The 18,534-nt window shown below is 57.4% G+C and overlaps 1 protein-coding gene across 7 annotated transcripts in view; it reads right to left on the reverse strand.

The window, feature by feature from the left end:
* KAZN (kazrin, periplakin interacting protein) overlaps window positions 1-18,534 on the reverse strand; it is a 1,021,370-nt gene that overhangs the window by 88,894 nt on the left and 913,942 nt on the right. The window contains exon 1 of one of the 7 annotated variants that reach the window (XM_070511014.1): window positions 9,001-9,470. The exons of the other annotated variants lie outside the window; for them this stretch is intronic. Within the exon in view, the coding sequence (XP_070367115.1) occupies window positions 9,001-9,205 (205 nt within the window). The 5' untranslated portion in view covers window positions 9,206-9,470. Of the gene's footprint in view, window positions 1-9,000; window positions 9,471-18,534 lie in introns of those variants that run through there. 7 annotated transcript variants of the gene reach the window in all.

An 18,534-nucleotide genomic window follows, 5' to 3' on the forward strand; every position in this document is an offset into this window, starting at 1 on the left:
TGCCAATCTTTACAGCATCTTTTACCCAAAAACCCACAAAAACATCAACCAGCAGCAGAGCAGTGCCCACCTGCCACTCTGCCCCACGCTGGCTGAGGTGCGTCTGTGATAGTTGCTGTCCTCGGGGGAACAAGGAGGACAGAGGAAAAGAGTCGGAGTGTAGCTAAGCCTTACTTTGTTCCCGAGCACAGACCCACATTTCTACTTCCTGTCTCTCTCACTCCAAACCAAACACACTCCAAATCAGGCTCACTAAATAATTTGCTGTGTGCTTGGCGTGTCCAGATGCTATTCCCAAACACCTTACACTCATTATCGCATTAATAACCCCTGTGAGTCGGAAGGTACCACACCCATTTCATAGACGAGGAAGCTGGAGCTGAGAGAGGTTAAGTAACTTGCCCAAAGCCACACAGCCACTTCGTGGCTGAGCTGGGATTTGATCAGGTCTGCCTGAGGCCTTTCTCTGTGAAGCCGCAGTGGACCCCCGGTGCCTGGGGTCCTGGTCCGTCCACAAGGCTCTGGGCCCTGCGCCAACTCCTGGCCCAGGCCCTGGTGCTACGTCCTCAGAGGCGATCAGTCTGCTCCTGATCCGTGAGTGCCCTTCTCTTCCCTGTCCATTCTTCAGCACAGCTTCACCGAGAACCCACCACACTCTAACCGCGTGCTGGCTGCTGGGCACAGAGCAGAAGTATGTCAGACACGACTGCTCTGCCCTCCCGCAGCTGACAGCAAATATCCAGGAGCCCAAACACAGAAAACAGTCAGGAACTGTGACCTCCACTCGGAAGAGAACCAACTGCCTGAAGCTGACACTGAGAATGACAGGAGGGGCGGGGGGCACATGAAGCGTCTCCCTGGGAGAAGCAGCACCAAGGACCCCTCTGCACAGGTGACATTTAAACTGAGACCATGAAGGACAGGAGCCAGGCGCTCCAGGAAACAGGGAATGCTGGCGAAGAACATTCTGGGTCAAGGGATCAGCAAATCGAAAAGGCCCCCAGGAATGGATGGCCTTAGGGCATCTGAGGAACAGACAGGACTGTGTGACCGCAAGCTCGGGGAGGGGAGGTCAGCCAGGGAGACGGGTGCCAGGTCACACAGGCAAATGCACCTCCCTCCCAGTGCACCACACACAAGGCCCTGGGGCGCCTGGGGTGGGGCGGGTGGTGAGGCTCCCGTGACGCCTTTCTCCCTGCAAGTGGCAGGTCTCTGGGAAGATCAGCCCTTCTTCCGGGGACCAGGGGAGGGGGGCGGGAGGGAGGCTGACTCGGAGGAAGTGCACAGACCCGGCCGGTGAGCAGCCCCTCGCCAGCAGCCCCTCGCCAGCAGCCCCCTGGCTGGTATGCACACCCTTAGAGGGCCGGCCACGAAGCGCGTTGCTACAAGACCTCTGCCCACCCCAAGGCGACGTGGTCCGGGAGGGCGTCTCTGTCTCTCTCTGAGCCTCAGGGCGGGTGTGGGGGTGACCTGGTAGATATCTCAACATCTCATCCACACACTCTCCATTCCTGCATCCCCCACCGCAGGCCAGGCCCTGAGCTGGGTCCTGAGGACACACTGGTGATGCAGCCACACACCCGGTGTGTTAAAACCCAGCTGCCAGAGAAGGGACCCAGGAGCCAAAGGGAAGGTGTGAGTCACAGCGCTGGCCAGTCTGGACGGAGGGCAGTGCCTGGGAGTAAGAGAGATGGATGGAGGCCAGGAACAGGCGAGAGAAGGACGTGGTTTCAAGGTAAAGGGGAGAAAAGCTCCCCCCACCACATCACAGGCACTGGACACTGTCCGGGGTGTGGAGCTGGGATCAGAGACGCACAGGGTTGAGCCACTTCTGCTCTCAGGAGGAGACGGGACGCTGACGGGCATTCTCAGGTTGGAAGCACGGGGTACAGACGGTTGGTGCATGGGGACAGACACCAGCACCTAGAGGGGCCTGGAGGGAGGGCCTGGGCGGGTGGTGGAGGGCTGAGGGTGGCATGAGCCGTCTATAGGGGCAGCCAGCTCTCAGCTCCAGCTGACCGCTGACCCGGGGCAGCACGGGCGCAGGGCGGCCAGACCCGCTTGTTTTCCACGAGAAGGTTGAAATGCAGACGGTGAATAGTTTCCGACATTCAGAAATTTAAAAAGCAGCATGCAGGCTCAAGACAACATATCTGCGGGTCACCAGTTTTACAGCCCGGAACAAACGAAGATAAATAAAACTCAGAGGCACCTGGGCTGAACGGGAGAGGCTTCCAGCAAGAGGGGCGTTCTGCAAGAATTGCTGAAGGCAGAAAATGAGGAGCAAGTGAGAAGGAGCAGAACTGGAGAACAGAGAAGAGCCCCACGTAGCCCCTTCTACCGGCCCCTGCTTCGTTCCCCGGGCAGCTGGTGTGTGCATGTGCGCTGTCCCAGCCTTTCTGACCGCAAAGATATAGGGACAGAGGCACAGCCCTGGGAGACTGTCCCCTGGGCTCCTGGTCTGATGGAATCGAGACGGGGAGCAGCAGATGCCAGCCAGACCCTGCAGGGACCCCCATGGGCAGAGGTTTCCTGGTTGTCAAACAGGACAGACAGGGCCCAGCCCAGTGCTGGCACCTCCGGGGATCCTGGGAGGTCCCAGCTCACCTGAGGAGGAATGTACCTGAGGGAACACATGGAGCTCAGGTCTCACCTTAAAGACACACGACTGCAGAGACTCCCCTCCTGCCAGGCAGCTGCCCTCCCAGCCAGCCGGCCCCTTCTAGGGTCAAGTGACAAGGCCCATGCACCCCCTTTCCCTAAGGACTCAGCCCCTCCTGCCGCCCAAAGAGAAGCCCCTGTGCTAAGCACTATTGCTGAGCAGCGGTGGCCTTGGTGGCCCGTGGCCTGCTCCGTGCTGGGTCTGAAGTGTGGCAGGGTGGGTGACAAAGTCCTGAGGGTGTCACTTCAGTCCTGGGGGCTGCCCGTGCCCAGGGGAGCTGACTGAAGTGACAGGAGTCAGTCCTCACACCCCTTTACCAGGAAGGTCCTACTATCACCCCACTTTGCAGATGAATAAACTGATCATCAGAGGGGCTAAGGGACTGGCCCGAGGTCCCACAGATACTGTGCACTGGAGCCAGCACCTGAACCCTGCACCCCTGACCCCGACCCCCACACAGAACTGCCTCCATCCACGCCGAGAGAAGACCCAATGACAACAGATGAGTGACAGTCCACGCCTGAGAGGAGAGAAAGAGAAACAGGTGAAAACAAAAATACATGCAACTGTATGTTCCCAGAGTGACCCGGAGTCATGCAGAAACGCCGAGCAGCGCTGCCCCGAGCCCGGATGCGCAGGCGTGCACGCAAAACCCCAGGAAGGCTCACTGTTCCTGTTCCAGGTGATGAAAGGAAACCACGGTCGCCTTGGCACCTGCAGCTGGGCCTCAGCACATACCTGTGAAGGTGGCGGTGGAGAGTGTGGCAGGAGTGGCAAAAGGAACTGCCTAGCAGGGTCACGTGCAGGGACCCCAAGAGCCCAGGTGAGGGAGGAGTCCCCAGAGTCAGTGGTCCCAGGGTGCCAAGAGCTGCAGGCCAGGAGGCCCTGGGGGCGGTGGTCCCAGTGTGCCCAGAGCTGCAGGGCCAGGAGGCCCCGGGGACAGTGGTCCCAGTATACCCAGAGCTGCAGGCCAGGAGGCCCCGGGGCCGGTGGTCCCAGTGTGCCCAGAGCTGCAGGGCCCAGAAGCCCTGGGAGCAGCGGCTGCAGCCAGGCTTTCCTGACACCCGCTCCCTACTTCCCACGGCCAGACCCACTTCAGCCTCTGGTGCTGAGCTGTGCCCCAAACAGGCATGGCCAGAAGGGGGATAACCACGGCATGCCAGGACAGATTTACAGATCCACTCGGCACGGCGTCCGGATGGAATGCAACCCCGGGTCACTGGATCTCCCGGCTTTGGGATGGCACGTCTGAGCCCTGTGTGTCATGACTCCCAGTGCAGTTGCTGGCTTTTAATCCCAATTCCCTCCAGCCAGCTGGGCAGGCAGAGCTCCAGGCAGCCCTCACTCCTGAAGCCAGTCCCGGCTCTGCCCCAGCCGCCAGTGAGCAGGTGGGCAGGACCGAGAAGCCGTGGGAACGCTGCCTCGGCCTGGACTGGGGTCCCGCAGGGGAGGGGACCATTCCCCCTTGGCTCACAGGCAGGTGGGCAGGCAGCAAGCCAAGAGGAGGAGGAGAGGGGGTGACGGTGCAGGGCCCCCGCGCAGGGAGCCTGAGGCCAAACGTGAGGAGAAAACAGGTCCCCCGTGCAGCGCACCCTCTGCGGGGAAGACCACCCCCCTTCACCGCCCGCCTCCTCCCTGGCCCAGGCCTTCCTGCTCACGGCTGGATCCCCTGTTTCCACGCTACACCCCAGGCTTCCTAAACCCCAATCTGATGTCACCACTCCCTGCCTGACGCCTGCAATGGCTCCCTGGTGCCTGCAGGCTGGAGGAGGAACTGCCCTGCACAGGTGCCCCAGCCCCTCCCTGTGATTTGCCCTCTCTTCTCTCTCACATCTCATCTGCCGCCGAGTCCCGTGGATTCTCCCACGGGTCCTGCTGGAGGACTGTGACAGCCTCCTCTGCCCCCCGGCCCCCATCCTATTCTCAATGCAGCGGCAGAGGGGCTGCTTCAAAATGCAGATCAGACTGAGTCGCTTCTCTGCTCAAAACCAGCGCATCCTGCCATGCGTGTAATAAAACCCCAGCTCCTCCCGGGACGCACAGCCCCACCGTGGCTGCCCCTCCTCTGTCTCCCGCTCCCTCCCCGTCCTCCCTCCACCTCCACCGGCTGCCTCCATCCCCCAGGCATACACAGCTGCCTCCTTCCCACGTCTTGGGTCAAAGTCCCTGCTCCAGAGAGGCGTGCTCTGGCCACCGCACGCCAAGGGCCCCCGTCTTCCACGCCTCCCCATTTCACTCCTTCATGGCGTGTGTGACTATCTTCTCTTTTCCTCGTCTGCGCACTAATTTGTTACTAATTGATGCTGGGCTGGGAGGAGGCGCAGAGCCTGTTCTGTTCTCCACCACACCCTCAGCACCTAGCCCTGGGCCTGGCATTTGGCCAGGGGTCAATCGATATTTCTGGAATGAATGACTGTCTTTGTTTCCAATACCTGGCAGAGTGTCTACTCCCATGCATTTGATGACGCTGAACAGGGCAAGTAGCAGCGGCCACCGCTGATTCAGGACCTACCGACGACTCAGCTGTGAATGCAGGCAACACACTCGGGGCCCAGTGTCCCCCAGGCCAGCCTCTGGGGAGATGGACAGCTGGGGCCCCTCGGAGCCCCCACCCCCAGCACACAGCCGAGCCCTTTACTCAAATTCTGAGGTGAGCTCCACTTTCCTGAAATAACATCAAAATAAGGCAATGTCGGGTTATCCCTGAGGTCCTTCGAGCCCCACTCAAGGAGGGACCGGGGTCCCGTGCTCGAGCCACCTCTGCTGCACGAGAGGCCGCCTGTCCCTTCAGTGGCACTTGCCCAGCCTGGCACCAAGCAGGCCGGCGGGACCGCCTGGAACGCGCCAACCAAGGAGAGCTGCGGCTCAGCCCTTTCTGGGATTTGCTGCTTTAATATTAAAATACTCATAAAGAGAAATAATATCACTGTCACGAGTTCCCATCTGCGAACGAGGATTAACATCTGTTCCCCACGCAATGCCAGCGTGGGGCGTGTCCTGGTGAAGCGCACGATGCATGGCGGGGCTGGGAAGCGGCTGGAGCCTGAGCGCCACGGTCTCCACAGCCCGCTCCTGATGCACTTTATTCTGCGTTATCATGGATGCAATAATGTCATCTAACGTGCGGTCCGTATTCACGCGTCCCCACAACTGCGTCTGTGGGTTCTTCACCCCCCAGCCAGGATGCCAGGATCCCAGGGTCATGCGCTGCCGTGAACTGTCGAGGCTCCTGATTCTGCTTAAATGGAGGAGGGTCCCTCTGCCTTCTGTGGGTCTCCATGACCTCGAAGCTGCCCTGCCCCCAGTCCACCTAATCTGTAGGGGATCCTGTGGTCTCAGTGCATCGGATCAGGACGCCCATAATGGCAGTCAGTCCCTTCCTGGTGATTTTCTAATTAATTCTACATTTATTAACCAGCGTCTATCTTTTCCCTTCGTTCCCCCGTTTTAACAATCTGTGTCACTCATTCTTCTTTTGGGTGTTCAAACTGTGCCACCTTCATCAGCAGGAGCCCCTTCGAGCCAGTGCCCGGGTCTTTCTGACCCATCTGTCTTTGAACGCATCCTTGCTTTCCAGAATGACGAGATGCTCTGGCCACACCTGGGTACTTCCCACGGCCCCACACCTGGAATCCCCCGTTTGTCTGAGGAGCCCTGGCTGCCCCTCACGGACTGAGAAGCTGGGAGCCGTGGGCACAAGGTGTGCACAGTGCTCCTGGGGGTCACAGCTTCTTCACTCGACCCGTGGTTACAACTCATAAATCAGACAGACAGATAGATGGACAGACACATACACATAAAATCAAAAGAGCATATCGATGCCCAGACTCCAACCAACACCTGCCCCAACCCCACATCCCCTTTTCCCACAGGGAGAACCCTGGTACCTGACAGTGTAGATTTACTCATTTGCTCTATTCTGCATTAAAAAAATCACTCCAGAATTATTACACCAAGAGCACTGTCACCAAATCTACTATAAAAACTGCAAGATCTGTCCCCTGCTTTTTTGTTCTCTGGAGCCTTCCAGTGTCTCCGTGAGGCGCAGAGTCACTTGTTTTGCGTTGTGACGCTCTGCCCTCAGGGCAAATCCCTAGGCGTGCACGGTGGGGTCAGAGGGTGAAGCCACACATGATGTGCCAGCTAGACCCTCACATGCCTCCCCGGGGCCCGCCATTCTGCCTCCCCACCAACCCCGTTCAAGAGTGCTACTCCCTACAGGCTCGCCGAGAGAGCCAGCGTCATTTTGGACTTTTGCCAATCTGACAGGAGAGCAGTGAAATCTCAGGGTTGCTTTAATTTGCATTTTCAATAACCGTCTTCATCTGCTACATCCACTGTCAGCCCTGGGACCAAGGCTCTGGCCCTGGGGTCAAGCCCAGGGCTCGTCCCGAAGGTGCTAAGCTGGGCGTCTCAGCCAGCCACCCAGCCTGGCAGGAACAAACGACGCTCACAATGAAGCTCTGGCACCTGTGGGTGGGGAAGTGGGGCCTGGGTGTCCAGAGAAACCTCAGAAACACACCTTCTCGTTGCTGGAGTAAAGGGGCCCCGGCTGCCTTCAACCAGCAGAAGCAGAGTGCTGGCCTTTGCTCCGATGACCACAGACGAGCTCCAGGCTCCCCGACAGGCCAGGAACCCCTTCAACAGGGCTCCGAGCAGGAGGCTGAGGGCAGGGGGCCGGACCAGGTACGTGTGGGCTGTTGTCACTAATCGGGACTTCTTTTTCCTCCGTCAGTACCTGCATGTCCCATGCCAGGCCCTCGAGCCTCAGGAAGATGTCGCTGAAAATTCAGGTGGTGAGATGCCCAGCACGGTGCTCTGGTGCCCCAGCCACTGCATGGTCACCAGCGCCTGGCCGGCTCCAGTGCCAGGCACTCCTTCTACGTCTCAGGGTGCTGAAAACAGCAGCCCTGGCCCAGGGGGGACAAGTGGGGAGCCCTGGCCCATCCTCCCAAGCCTGCGCCTGCCCACCTTCACCAAAGGCTGCATCTGAGCGGCTCAGAGACTTCGGGTGTCAATAGACAGGTGTATGGTCTTTACGGTCTGACGGTTAGGAGGGCCGCGACTGAGTGCCAATCCCGGCTCCACCACCAACCAGCTGCGTGTCCGGTGCGGGTTCCTTCCCCCGGGGCCTCAATGACCTCATTTGTAAAGTTGGGGTGATAACAGGACCCATCTCACAGGCTAGCTATGAGGATTAAAGGGGATCATGTAAGCAGAGAGCCTTGCACACATCAGGTGCTCAATAAATGTTAACTCCCTCCAGGGGGTACCCCATTCTAGACCAAAGCTGGCTGACCAGGATAAGTTCCTTCCAACAGACACTTCCCTTCTTACTTTCTCTAAGTGAGAAAGGCACCTAGATGGGAGACCATACCTGGGGCATATCTGAACAAAGTCCGGGCTTGGTATAAAACTCAGTAAAAACGCGTTGCTGCACCTTTTCTATCCTAAAATTCTTAAGACAAAATCGAGAGGGAATTGCTCCTTAGGCCAATCACAATCGGCCAAGATGGCCACGACTCGTACCCAGGGCTGCCATGGACAGTCGCACAGCTTGTGCACTGCCTAAAATTATCTGGTAGGTGAGCTGAGTGGGGCTGAAATCTGGATGGTGTTCTGTTTGTCAGGTTGTGCAGATTAACGTAGGGCTGCAGCCACCTGAAAGAGGTGCTCCTCTCTGTTCCCTTGCCAAACCCTGCAACAGGGCTGAACCCCCCAGAGACGCAGTCACACACAGATGCCACTGGTCATCAAGCTACAGGTCAGTGGGACTGTGTTCACTGTGATGGGGCACCTTTTCTTAATCTGTCTACGTGCCTTTTTCTAATTTGCACAAAGACTCCATACACGTTAGTGGGAGTCCCACCGACACCTAAAAATACGCATTTACAACCCACAGGTTAGTGACAGGGTTCTACTTGAGCTAAGATCTTTTACCTACAGAACTGCTCTAGTCAAGATCCCACCAAAAAAATTTAGAAATCTGTTTCAGGAATGGAAACATAAAAAGTTAGGAATGCCAGTGAGCACACAGGGTTGAGAGTTAGCATGCAGGTCTGGTCCAGCTCCTGGCATAGCTATGGCACGTCACTCCCCGCCAGAGCGTGGCCTCCAGCTCCTGGTTACTTCCCCTCTCTCCCTGGGGAAGGAGGGTCTTCTCCAGCATCTCTCAGACCACACTGTTCCACAGGGGAGGCGGCTCTGGCCTTTCTGGGAACCTGACCCCTCCAGGAACACCGTGCTCCCCTGGGAGACACAGGGGCCATGTGGGTGAACACGACAGCTGCCTGGAAACGCCGCCCTGTCAAGGCATGACACGCTTTTGTGAGACTCACCCAGGAGCCCTGGAGGCCAGGAGCCAGGAGCCTCCTCCGGCTGCCCCACCTCCCTTCGCTTTCCTCCCGAAGCTCCATGCAAAAGCTCTGTGCCGTCTGTGCCGCCGGTGTCAAGTGGAGATGCGTCCGTGACTGAACGGCTGCCTTCTCCGCCTCTGCTCCCTCCCATCGACCGCACCTCGTAACGGGTTCCAAGACGCCCCATGACTCTGTTACGGTAAAGATTGTGTCTTTCCCAGGTTCATAAAGAAAGGAGTGGCCTGTGGTGCCTTGTAAATCACGCTGCTGGGCGGGCGGGCGGTCTCAGGGCATGCGGCTGAGCCGGCAGCAGCAGGAAAGGCGCAGGTGGACAGCTGAAATGCCTCCCGTCCAGCGGGACAGGCGGACCCCACGGCCACCTCATGGTCACCTGTGTACACCATGAGCATCCAGCCTCCACATCTTTGCTCGTGCCATCCCCTGACCTGCAGTGCCTGCCTGACACCTGTCCGCCAGCTCAGATCCTGCCTGTTGGTCAAGGGCTAGAGATCCTGTCCGTCCGGGACAGCCCCAGTTTATTCCTCTCATCCCAGCACAACTTTTAACAGGCCCTCTTTCTCTTGCAAAACTCTCCCACTTTGGACAATAAATTATACGGTCACTCTGAGCTTAGAAAAAGAATAATAATAAAATAACGGCAGCTGGTATTTCATAAATAGGTACTTACTGTGCTAACCTCTTTCACAAATCATGTCACTTAATCCTCACAACTACGGGGTAGGTGCTACTGTGATCCCCAGGGGGACAGAGAGGTTGAGCAACTTGCTCAAGTTCCAGGGGAGAGGACCCCAGGCCTGGCCCTGACTCCGCCACCCACATGACCTTGGGCACATCACTTGACCTCTCTGAGCCGCTGCTCTCCACGTGTAGAAAAGGAAGGAGAGAAACGATCCTGGAGGATGGAGGGGAGGCTCACACCAGCCCCTGCTGCTTTTCCGGTTGCCGGCTCATTGCAGGTGTTCAGCAAAGGCTGCTCTCTGCCATCTTCATTTCTTTCCTGAGAAGCCGGGCTGAGCCCAGAGCCACAGAGGGCACCTTCCCCTCCAGTGTAAGTGTGTCCTCATTGCTTGGTTTGAACAGGGAGACCCCTGCTGGGCCCGCTCCTCGCACCCACGCAGAGTGTCACATGGCAGAGATGAAGCTCCCCTATTTGGGGCCAGCGCCCTCTCTTTGCATCTCCCACCCCCAAATTATTCATCCTCTTTTCCCATTTACTATTAAGAAACTGAACAGCAATAGAGGCCACCGTGCCTTGGCATCATAGTCCCCTCCCAGGAGCAGCTCGGAAAGCCCACCTCTGCTGGGAATGCCCTCACACTTAAAGGGGAGCAACGCCCCCCACACTCCCACGAAGCCCCCAGGGCATGCAGAGCCTTGAGCCCGCATAAACGCCAGCACATTCTGCGGCCCCCAATCACCACCGGGAAACTGCCCCATAAATGCGGGCAGCCTGGGGATTGGAACGTCTGAAGAGCAGGAAGAAGAAACCCTCTCAGATGAAGAGACACCCAAAAAAAGACCGCCTCCAGGGGCGTCATGGGGGGGCATGGAAGAGCCCCAAAAAGGTGAAGGAGGGACCGTTTACCAACTTCTCCTAAAGAGGGGACACAGCACCTGTGAGATCACGCCCCTCTACCCTGCCCCCCACACCTCATCAATCCAGTTTCCAGGTGCTTTGACAACCCAGACATCCAGTACAACGTCACCAACCCGCCGGTGCTCTCTGCTCCCCATCTGGACCCGCTGTCTCTAAGAGGCCTCGAAAGAGTCTCCCTCCCACCCACATCCACTGGGCTCTGCAGCCCCAAACTCCAGAAAAGATGCTCACCCACACATTCTGCACCATGAAGATCTCGAAGAATCATTCTGACTCAGGCCCTGCCCGCAATGCCCATCACCCAAGGGGACAAAGAGGTCCTGGCAAGAACGGGTCTCAGCTGGGAATGGTGGAAGCGAGCAGCCCTTGGGCAGACGCTCTGCCTGGAACAGAAATGCTGCCCTTAAGATGCCGACACACCCTTCACAGCAGGCGCGAGGCTTCACTGACACTGGACGGCACTCAGCCCTGCCCTGGGGAGCGGGCGCAAGGCCTGGGGCCGGCAGGGCGACATGGAGCCAGCCCCGAATAGTCCTGGTCAGTGTGGGGGCCTTTAGCCTCTGTGGCAGATCTCTGGAACCACCCTCCTCTGGGACTTCCAGGCAGAAAACAGCCCTGCTCTGGCTGGACTGGCAGGAGCCCCTGGCCACTCTCTCCCCTGAGTGCCACCAGGCCCATCCCATCCTGTTTTGCCCCCGAAAGAAGCAACTCTCCCCTAATCTGTAGTCACCTGAGGAATGCAGTGTGAGGAAGAGGGAAAGGCTTGCTCTCCACTGACCCCGCTGCCAGCCGCGCCTCGGCAGGTGCACAGATTCCCCAGATGACTCAGGGGAGAGGAGCACGACGCATTCCAGGGGTGGCAGGAGACAGTGCTTAGGACGGCACCAGCAGGTTACGGAACTAGAAAGGCCAGGTTGGGGGACGCCGCCCAAGCAAGAGGATCTTCCAGAATCTTCCACAGACCGGAGGCACCCACACGTGGGGTGGGGGCCCTCCCTCTGCTCTTCACCCACTTCCTGAGCACCTCCTGGGTGCCAGCCCCGAGGGCCCAGCACCTGTCCTGGCTCTGCTCTGTGCCCCTTCCCCAGCCTTGCTTGCTGCTCGGCGGCAGGAACGGGCACAGTCACGGAGACGCAGAGACGACGCGCTCAGACCTGACTGTGACAGTCCTGGAGCCGCCACGTTTTCCATCTCACGTCTGCACCTCAGGCCCAGGCTTTAAGCACCCAGCCACGTGCTGAGCCCGGGGCTGAGCACTGCGAGGTCGAGAGAAGGGTTACTGGCACCAGACGGTCAGCACTCATACAGCCGCCTAGCTGGGCCCTGCCTCCAGGGCAGCTAAGGAGCAAAATGGACCGAGAGAAACATGGTCCAGCCTCTTCTGGGACTTGGCAGGGGTCAGGGCCATCGACTGGTCCTGGGCCATCCCTCTCCTCCTGCCTAAGCCCACAGGTTCCTGCTCAGACCTTTCTTTCCCTGGGCACCATGCTCTGCTGGCAAGGCCTGAATCAAAGCAATTTTCTGGATCTTTAAGGCCTGGAGCTCGTGCACAAGTGACTTCACTGGACTCCAGGGGCTGGAAAGGTCAGCGGGCTCAGGGCTACTGGGTGGGGCACTGGGGTGTAGGTCCTGAGGTTTCTCTCTGGGCTGGGGTGATGGTGGTAGGCCCTGGGGCAAGGAGAGGCCCAGCTGGTGTGACTCAGTGACGTCCTATTCTATCACCACTTCTGCAGTCAGCCGGGGTGCTGGGCTTTCTCAGAGGTTGGGTGACCCCCCTGCATAGCTATTTTCCCTTCATCCTGAGGATGCTGCTGGTGGTGCATCAGTCAGGGCTCCTGTAAACACGCAGCTCAACCCTCATTTTCCAGATGAGTGCTGCAGAGGTTGGGGCAACACCGACAGAGAGCCCTGGACTCCTGACTCCGACGTGCCCCACGGCCTCTGAGTCACAGGCCCAGCCTGTCCCCGAGATCCACACCACAAATGATTCATCATTAAAACACCCGTGAACACTTCAACAAACAGCAGCAGGCGCCCCAAGGGGCCGTGAGGGGAGTGGCTGGAGCACACAGCTCCCAGAGACAGGTGCACCCTCCTCGGGTTAAATTCCACCTGTCAGCCAGTCACTCTGTCTCTCAATCTTCTCATCGGGAAAATGGGGAGGATTATCTGGGACAATTCATAGGAATTACAGCCCATGCATTCCTGGCCCATAAAAAATTCAATAAATATACATATCTCATCATGTTAATTATATGTACATTAAATATAAATGTTATTTTTAAAAATATTATGGAGCCATTGGGTTTTAACCTCCACCATTTCTCTACCAGAGTACCTGGCCCCGGGCTGAATCAGAATGTTCCTTTCTAAACTGTTCTGAGTTTTTAGCTCAGTGCCAAAAAATGCCTCTGGTCCTTTGCTGCCACCACATCAGGCCCCGGGCACGAAGGCCTGTCCACACAGTCAGAGCTATTTAAGGAGCTGGGCTGGAAGTCCAGGCCACAGCACATGCAGCTCCAGAACTCTCTGGGCTCTAGCTGTTCCTGGAATGTGACCCCAGAAACCAGGGGCACTGGGACCCCGATAGGACGGGGCCCTGCAGTCTTCTCGTCTGCCACGTCCCCGCCGCTGGCCAGCATGCCAGCCTGGCCTTGAGGACTCTGCCCACCAGGGGCTGGGTCCCCTGAGACCCACTGAGGCCAGCACGCAGGGCAGGGAGACAAAGCTGAGTGATGTGGCCTGCGGGGTGCTGAAACGCTCCCCACCCCAAAACGCCCCAGCCTCACAGCTCCTAAACCACTCACCCACTTTTAAAAACAGCTTCATTGATTAAAAATGACATCATAAACTGCATGTGTTTCAAGTGCCGCCATTTGCTATGGTCTGACATGAGCACACACCTGAACACCCATCACCACGATCAAGATAGCAAACGCAGCCATCACCCCAAACGTCTCCTCTCCCCTGGGAAACTGTGCTCCCACCCCCTCCCCCACCCCAGGCAACCACTCATCTTTCTGACCCTGCAGATCCGTTTTCGTTTTCTAGGGTTGCAGCTCAATGCAATCACAAGGGATGCAGTTCTCTCTGCACTCTGTCCCTCAGTGTCATCACCTCGAGCCCCCCATGTTGGTGTATCAAGTCTGCCGCCTTACAGCTGAGGAGGATCCGCGGTCGGACGTCCAGTCTGTATATCACTCATCTGTTGATGGACACGCGGGCTGTTCCACGTAAAGCTGCCACGGCCCCTTGTACAAGCCTTTCTTGGGTGTCTATTTCCCAGGTGAGTAAAGACCCGGGAGTGGAGAGGCTGGTCACATCCTGCCCAGTGGAAAATGTCTACGTTCCCGCGGTATTACCATCTCCCAACGCAGACGGTTTCATTTCCGCCGTGTTCACTGTCGGCTTCTCCCTCCCCTCTGGGGCAGATGGTATTTTTGCAAAGATAGACAGAGTGGTATCTCCCACCCCACAAGCTTTTCATAGCGTGGAGTCTGCCTGGCCCTGTGGCAGGCCTGTCACCGACAGAATGTGGCAGAAGTGACGCTAAGGGACGTCTGAGGCCAGGCCATGAGAAGCCTGCAGCTGGCACCTGGGTTTCCTGGAACCCTCTGTGGGAGCCCTGAGCCTCCATGTAGGACGTCTGACTTTGCGCTGGAGGGGCCACCAATGGGTGCTGTGGCTGCCGGTCCCAGCTGAGCCCAGGCATCCCCCAAGGCATGGGACGTGTGAGGGAGGCCATCTTGGGATCCCCCGTGGAACAGCACTGCGGGGCCGCCGCCGACACCACGCGGAATGGAAGAAGCGCCCAGCCAGGCCCTGCCAAGTCCCTGACACAGAATCAGGAGCCGTAAGAAAAATGGCACTGAGACGTGGGGACAGTTCGTTACACAGCAGTAGGAACTGGCATACCCTTCTCAAACGTAAGCCCCGCGAGAAACAGATCTCTTGTCTTTTTTCTCACAGATAGATCCTAAGGGACCAGAACAATGCCTGGCAAATAGTAAGACCTCAACAAGTGTTTGGTGAATGAATAAGTGAGGGTTCTGGATAAGACTTTATTAACGCTGAAGAGATTTCTACTGATCAAAAACTAACACTGGTGCCTTGTGAGGCTTGGGACTTAAAATTCAAACACAGAGCGGCAGGGTGTACGACCTTCTCAGAGCCTCAGTTTCCTCAACTGTCAAGTCAGGCTGACTCCACCTACATTGTTGGCTTGTTCTGAACATAACATGCAGATGAGATGTGTGGAGGGCTCAGCACAGGGCCGGCCCCAGAGGTCCTGGGTAAGGCTTGCTCCCCACCCCCCAGCACGTGATTCACTCCAGGCCCCCAGAGATGCCTCCTCTCCTGACCGGTCACCAGCCTGGGCAGCTCTTCCAGGAAGGACGCTCACCCCACGCACCTGCCTGAGGCCAGGACAGCATCTCCTGCGGAGCCGATCAGGGCTGAGCAGTCACGGTCGAGCCCCATCCGACTTGACCCTGCGTCCATAGGCACTGTGGGCCAGGGCTCGCCCCAGCCGAGCACGGCCGCCCTGGAGTGTGGGCATCCACACCGCCTCTGAGGAGGACCCCCCACCTCACGCCAGAGCTCCCCTCCCAGGAGGGAGGCCAGTGTGGCTTCCATTTTCCTGCCCCAGGTTCAGGGCCATGTCTTGACCCATCACGACGGGATGGGCTCAAGGACCCACTGTGGCTCCCAATAGGATTTAATGGGGTCTCGGGCAATAACGGCCTTTTGACAGCAGCTCGAGAGCCTGGCTTTTCTCTCCCCGCGCTCTATTCTCCTCTTTCGGCCAGATCAATCTCTGACCCCTCCTGGGAGGGAGGTGCAGATTAATTAAAAGCAGAGGTTCAAGGCCTGCAGCCCTTGCTTGCACCTTAAATCTGGCGTCTGCAGCCGCCGAGCCCACTGGCATTTCCCAGGGCTGAAGTGTGTCCACCAAACTGCAGAGGGAAAGAGGGGGGGTGGGAGGAGAGGCTGGCGGCTCGTGCGACCGGGAGACCCACCCTGAAGCCTTTATTCCCTGGGACAACTTCCAGAGCGAAGGCTGGGAATGAATCCACACGTGCCGGGGCCTCCAGGGGCCTGAGCGACACCCAGCAACACTGTGCTTCCAAACGCAGATCCGCTCCTTCACCACCTCACTCCCTCTCTGGCGCCAGGACTCCCCTAAGGCCTGGGAGTCAAAGAAGCACCGGCCAAAGCCGAGGTCTGGAAGCCAAACTGGGGGTCACGTCTTGGCTCCAAAACCTACAACCAGGAGACCTGAGACAAAACCCCCAAGCCCTCCCATCCCCACTTTGTAGACAGGGAAACTGAGGCTAACAAACACCATCCACCTAACAAGGCTTGTCAGGAGGATGGATGGGCTCCCGCAGGCAATGCAGCCCAGAGGGTGGTGGGCCCGTGCCGAGGGCTAAATAAAGGTCGGCTGAAGTGATCACCACTCAGAATCGAGCTGCCTCGTGCTCACCCCTCAGTCGTCCCAAAGACAAAATGGAGTTGACAGGTCCTTTCTCAACAGGGAGGGGAGCCGGGTCCCGGTACGCTGGGGGTGAGTCCAAGGGCGTGTCTGTATATTTTCAAACAAACCAGTCTTTTGAATTTTCTCAAGATAAATGCAAGAGTTCCACGATTACAACATTAATACATCATGGGATCTACTGAGAATCGGACTCAGAGTGTTGAAGGAGAAGCCGGAGGGCAGCTGTTTGCAAACGTGAGGAGGGGACTCTGGCCTGGGCAGGCGGGAAGGGCGTCACGGGGCCTGGGACGAGGGGACTGGACGGGCTGCCTTTCCCACGCAGAGAGTCGGGGCTCAGTGTGACAAATCCCAGACGAGGACGAGGAGCGGGGACATCAGTCACTCAGGTACAAAACCCAATAACAAGCTGGAGTCAAAGGGGACAAGGTGGCTGCAACGTGTTGATGATCAGTCAACAGAACCCCAGACTCTTGGACAGACTCTGGAAACAATTCTACTCAAAATGCTCTCCAGGGCCGGCCCTGTGGCTGAGCGGTTAAAGCTCCCCACGCTGTGATTCGGCGGGCCCAGTTTGTGGGTTTGGATCCCGGGCATGGACCTACTTCACTCATCAGCCATGCTGTGGAGGCGTCCCACACACAAAGTAGAGGAAGATTGGCACAGATGTTAACTCAGAGCGAATCTTCCTCAGCAAAAAAAGAGGAAGTTGGCAATGGATGTTAGTTCAGGGTAAATTTTCCTCACACACACACAAAATTTTAACAAATAAATAAAATGCTCTGTGCAGTGGATCCATAGTAATGGCTGCCAATGGCCCCACCTCCCTGTGGCCACAGCCTCCCGGAGCCCCCACCCACATGACACTGGGCCTGGTGAAGTGACTTGCTCTGGCCGATGAGACATCAGCAAAGATGATGCAAGAGGTGGCTTGAAAGGCCTTATGCCATGTACCACGTATGTAAGATGCTGACACAGGGACTCTGCAATGCTTGCGTAAATCTCAAACTACTCTCAAAGGAAATATTCATTGTTAAAGGGAAAAAAGCACTTGTGCATTAGGACGCATGCCCTTTATGGGAATCCAGGGCCATGGCAAGCAGCTAACCTGCTGGAGACACATGGCCCAGCCGAGAGCGGCAACAGGACAGCAGAGGTTCTGGGTACTTCTTCCACCTGACCATAAATTACTTTCACCTGGATCAAATTTAGAGTCTAGGAGGCCTTTGTGGGGGGGGTCCCCTCACAATATTTAAAAGCAGTCAGTAGGATATCAGGAAGACGTTCCACTGGTAGAGTTGAAACTTTCCGGAAGCTTCCACTGAACCCTAAGCTTTGCCAGTAAGAGTCTTCTGCATCAGGGCTGTGGGACAGAGTGGCTGGCTCTGGGTGGGCCCCCTGCAGCAGCCCCGAGGGCCATCGCGCTAGATGGCCTAAGACACGGTCGTGCCCTCACATGTATGACTTACTGGAGAGGAACACCCAGATCAACGCAGGGCAATTAGCTGCCCAGATGAACACACCTGATGGAAGGAATGAGACAAAGAATGCAGTGCGGCTGGGGGAAAGGAAACAGGAAACGTTAAGTAGCTTTTCAAACCCACACGGCACTGTGGACACAAGGATGTGTGTGCAAGGAAGAGGTGGGCAGAGTCCTCCCAGCATCGACGACATGGCATTCGATTCCACAGCCACTTGGGCCACCTCCTACCCCACTGTCTGCAGGCCAGGTGACACTCGCAGATAGCTGGGGCATGGCTGCACCTGCTGGGAAAGTAAGGACACTGGCGGCCCCTCCTGCCCAAGGCCTCAGAGAGTGTCTGCAGCCTAGAATTCTTCAGAGCAGGAATGTCTGTGGCATAGATGCTTATCTGCAGGCCTGTCTGGCCACGTAAAAACATCATTCCGTCGGCCTGCACCGAGTGCGCTGTGCGTTCCAGGCAGGTCAGGGCCTGGGGCCTATTTGCCTCTGAATTCTCTGAGCCACGGGCATGGGTCCTAGCGTGGGGAAGTTTTCAGGGACCATTTGTTGAACGAGCAAATGAAATAATAAAGCGCAGTTCCTCCCAGCAGCTTGGTCCATGGCAGGTGACTCAGTCTGAGGCTGGAAAGAGGTCCCAACAGACCTTATTCCCTCTGCTAGAGAGAGGACACCTGGGCGGTGTTTCTTCTCCCCCACGCTCAACAATCATCTGCTTTGTCCAGCTGAGGAGGCCAGTTCTGTGCTGGGGCTGGGGACAGCCCAAGAGGAAACAGATGTCTCCTGCTGCGTGCTGAGTACCGAGGGAGGTCAGCATCGAGGGCTGCGAAGCACATGAGAGGCTCTCGTGAGTTTCCTACTCCTGCCGTAACAAACTACCACAAATGGAGCAGCTTGAAACAATACAAATTTAGGGGCTGGCCT

Source organism: Equus asinus, chromosome 5, assembly GCF_041296235.1.
Source record: "Equus asinus isolate D_3611 breed Donkey chromosome 5, EquAss-T2T_v2, whole genome shotgun sequence".
Lineage (NCBI taxonomy): Eukaryota > Metazoa > Chordata > Mammalia > Perissodactyla > Equidae > Equus > Equus asinus.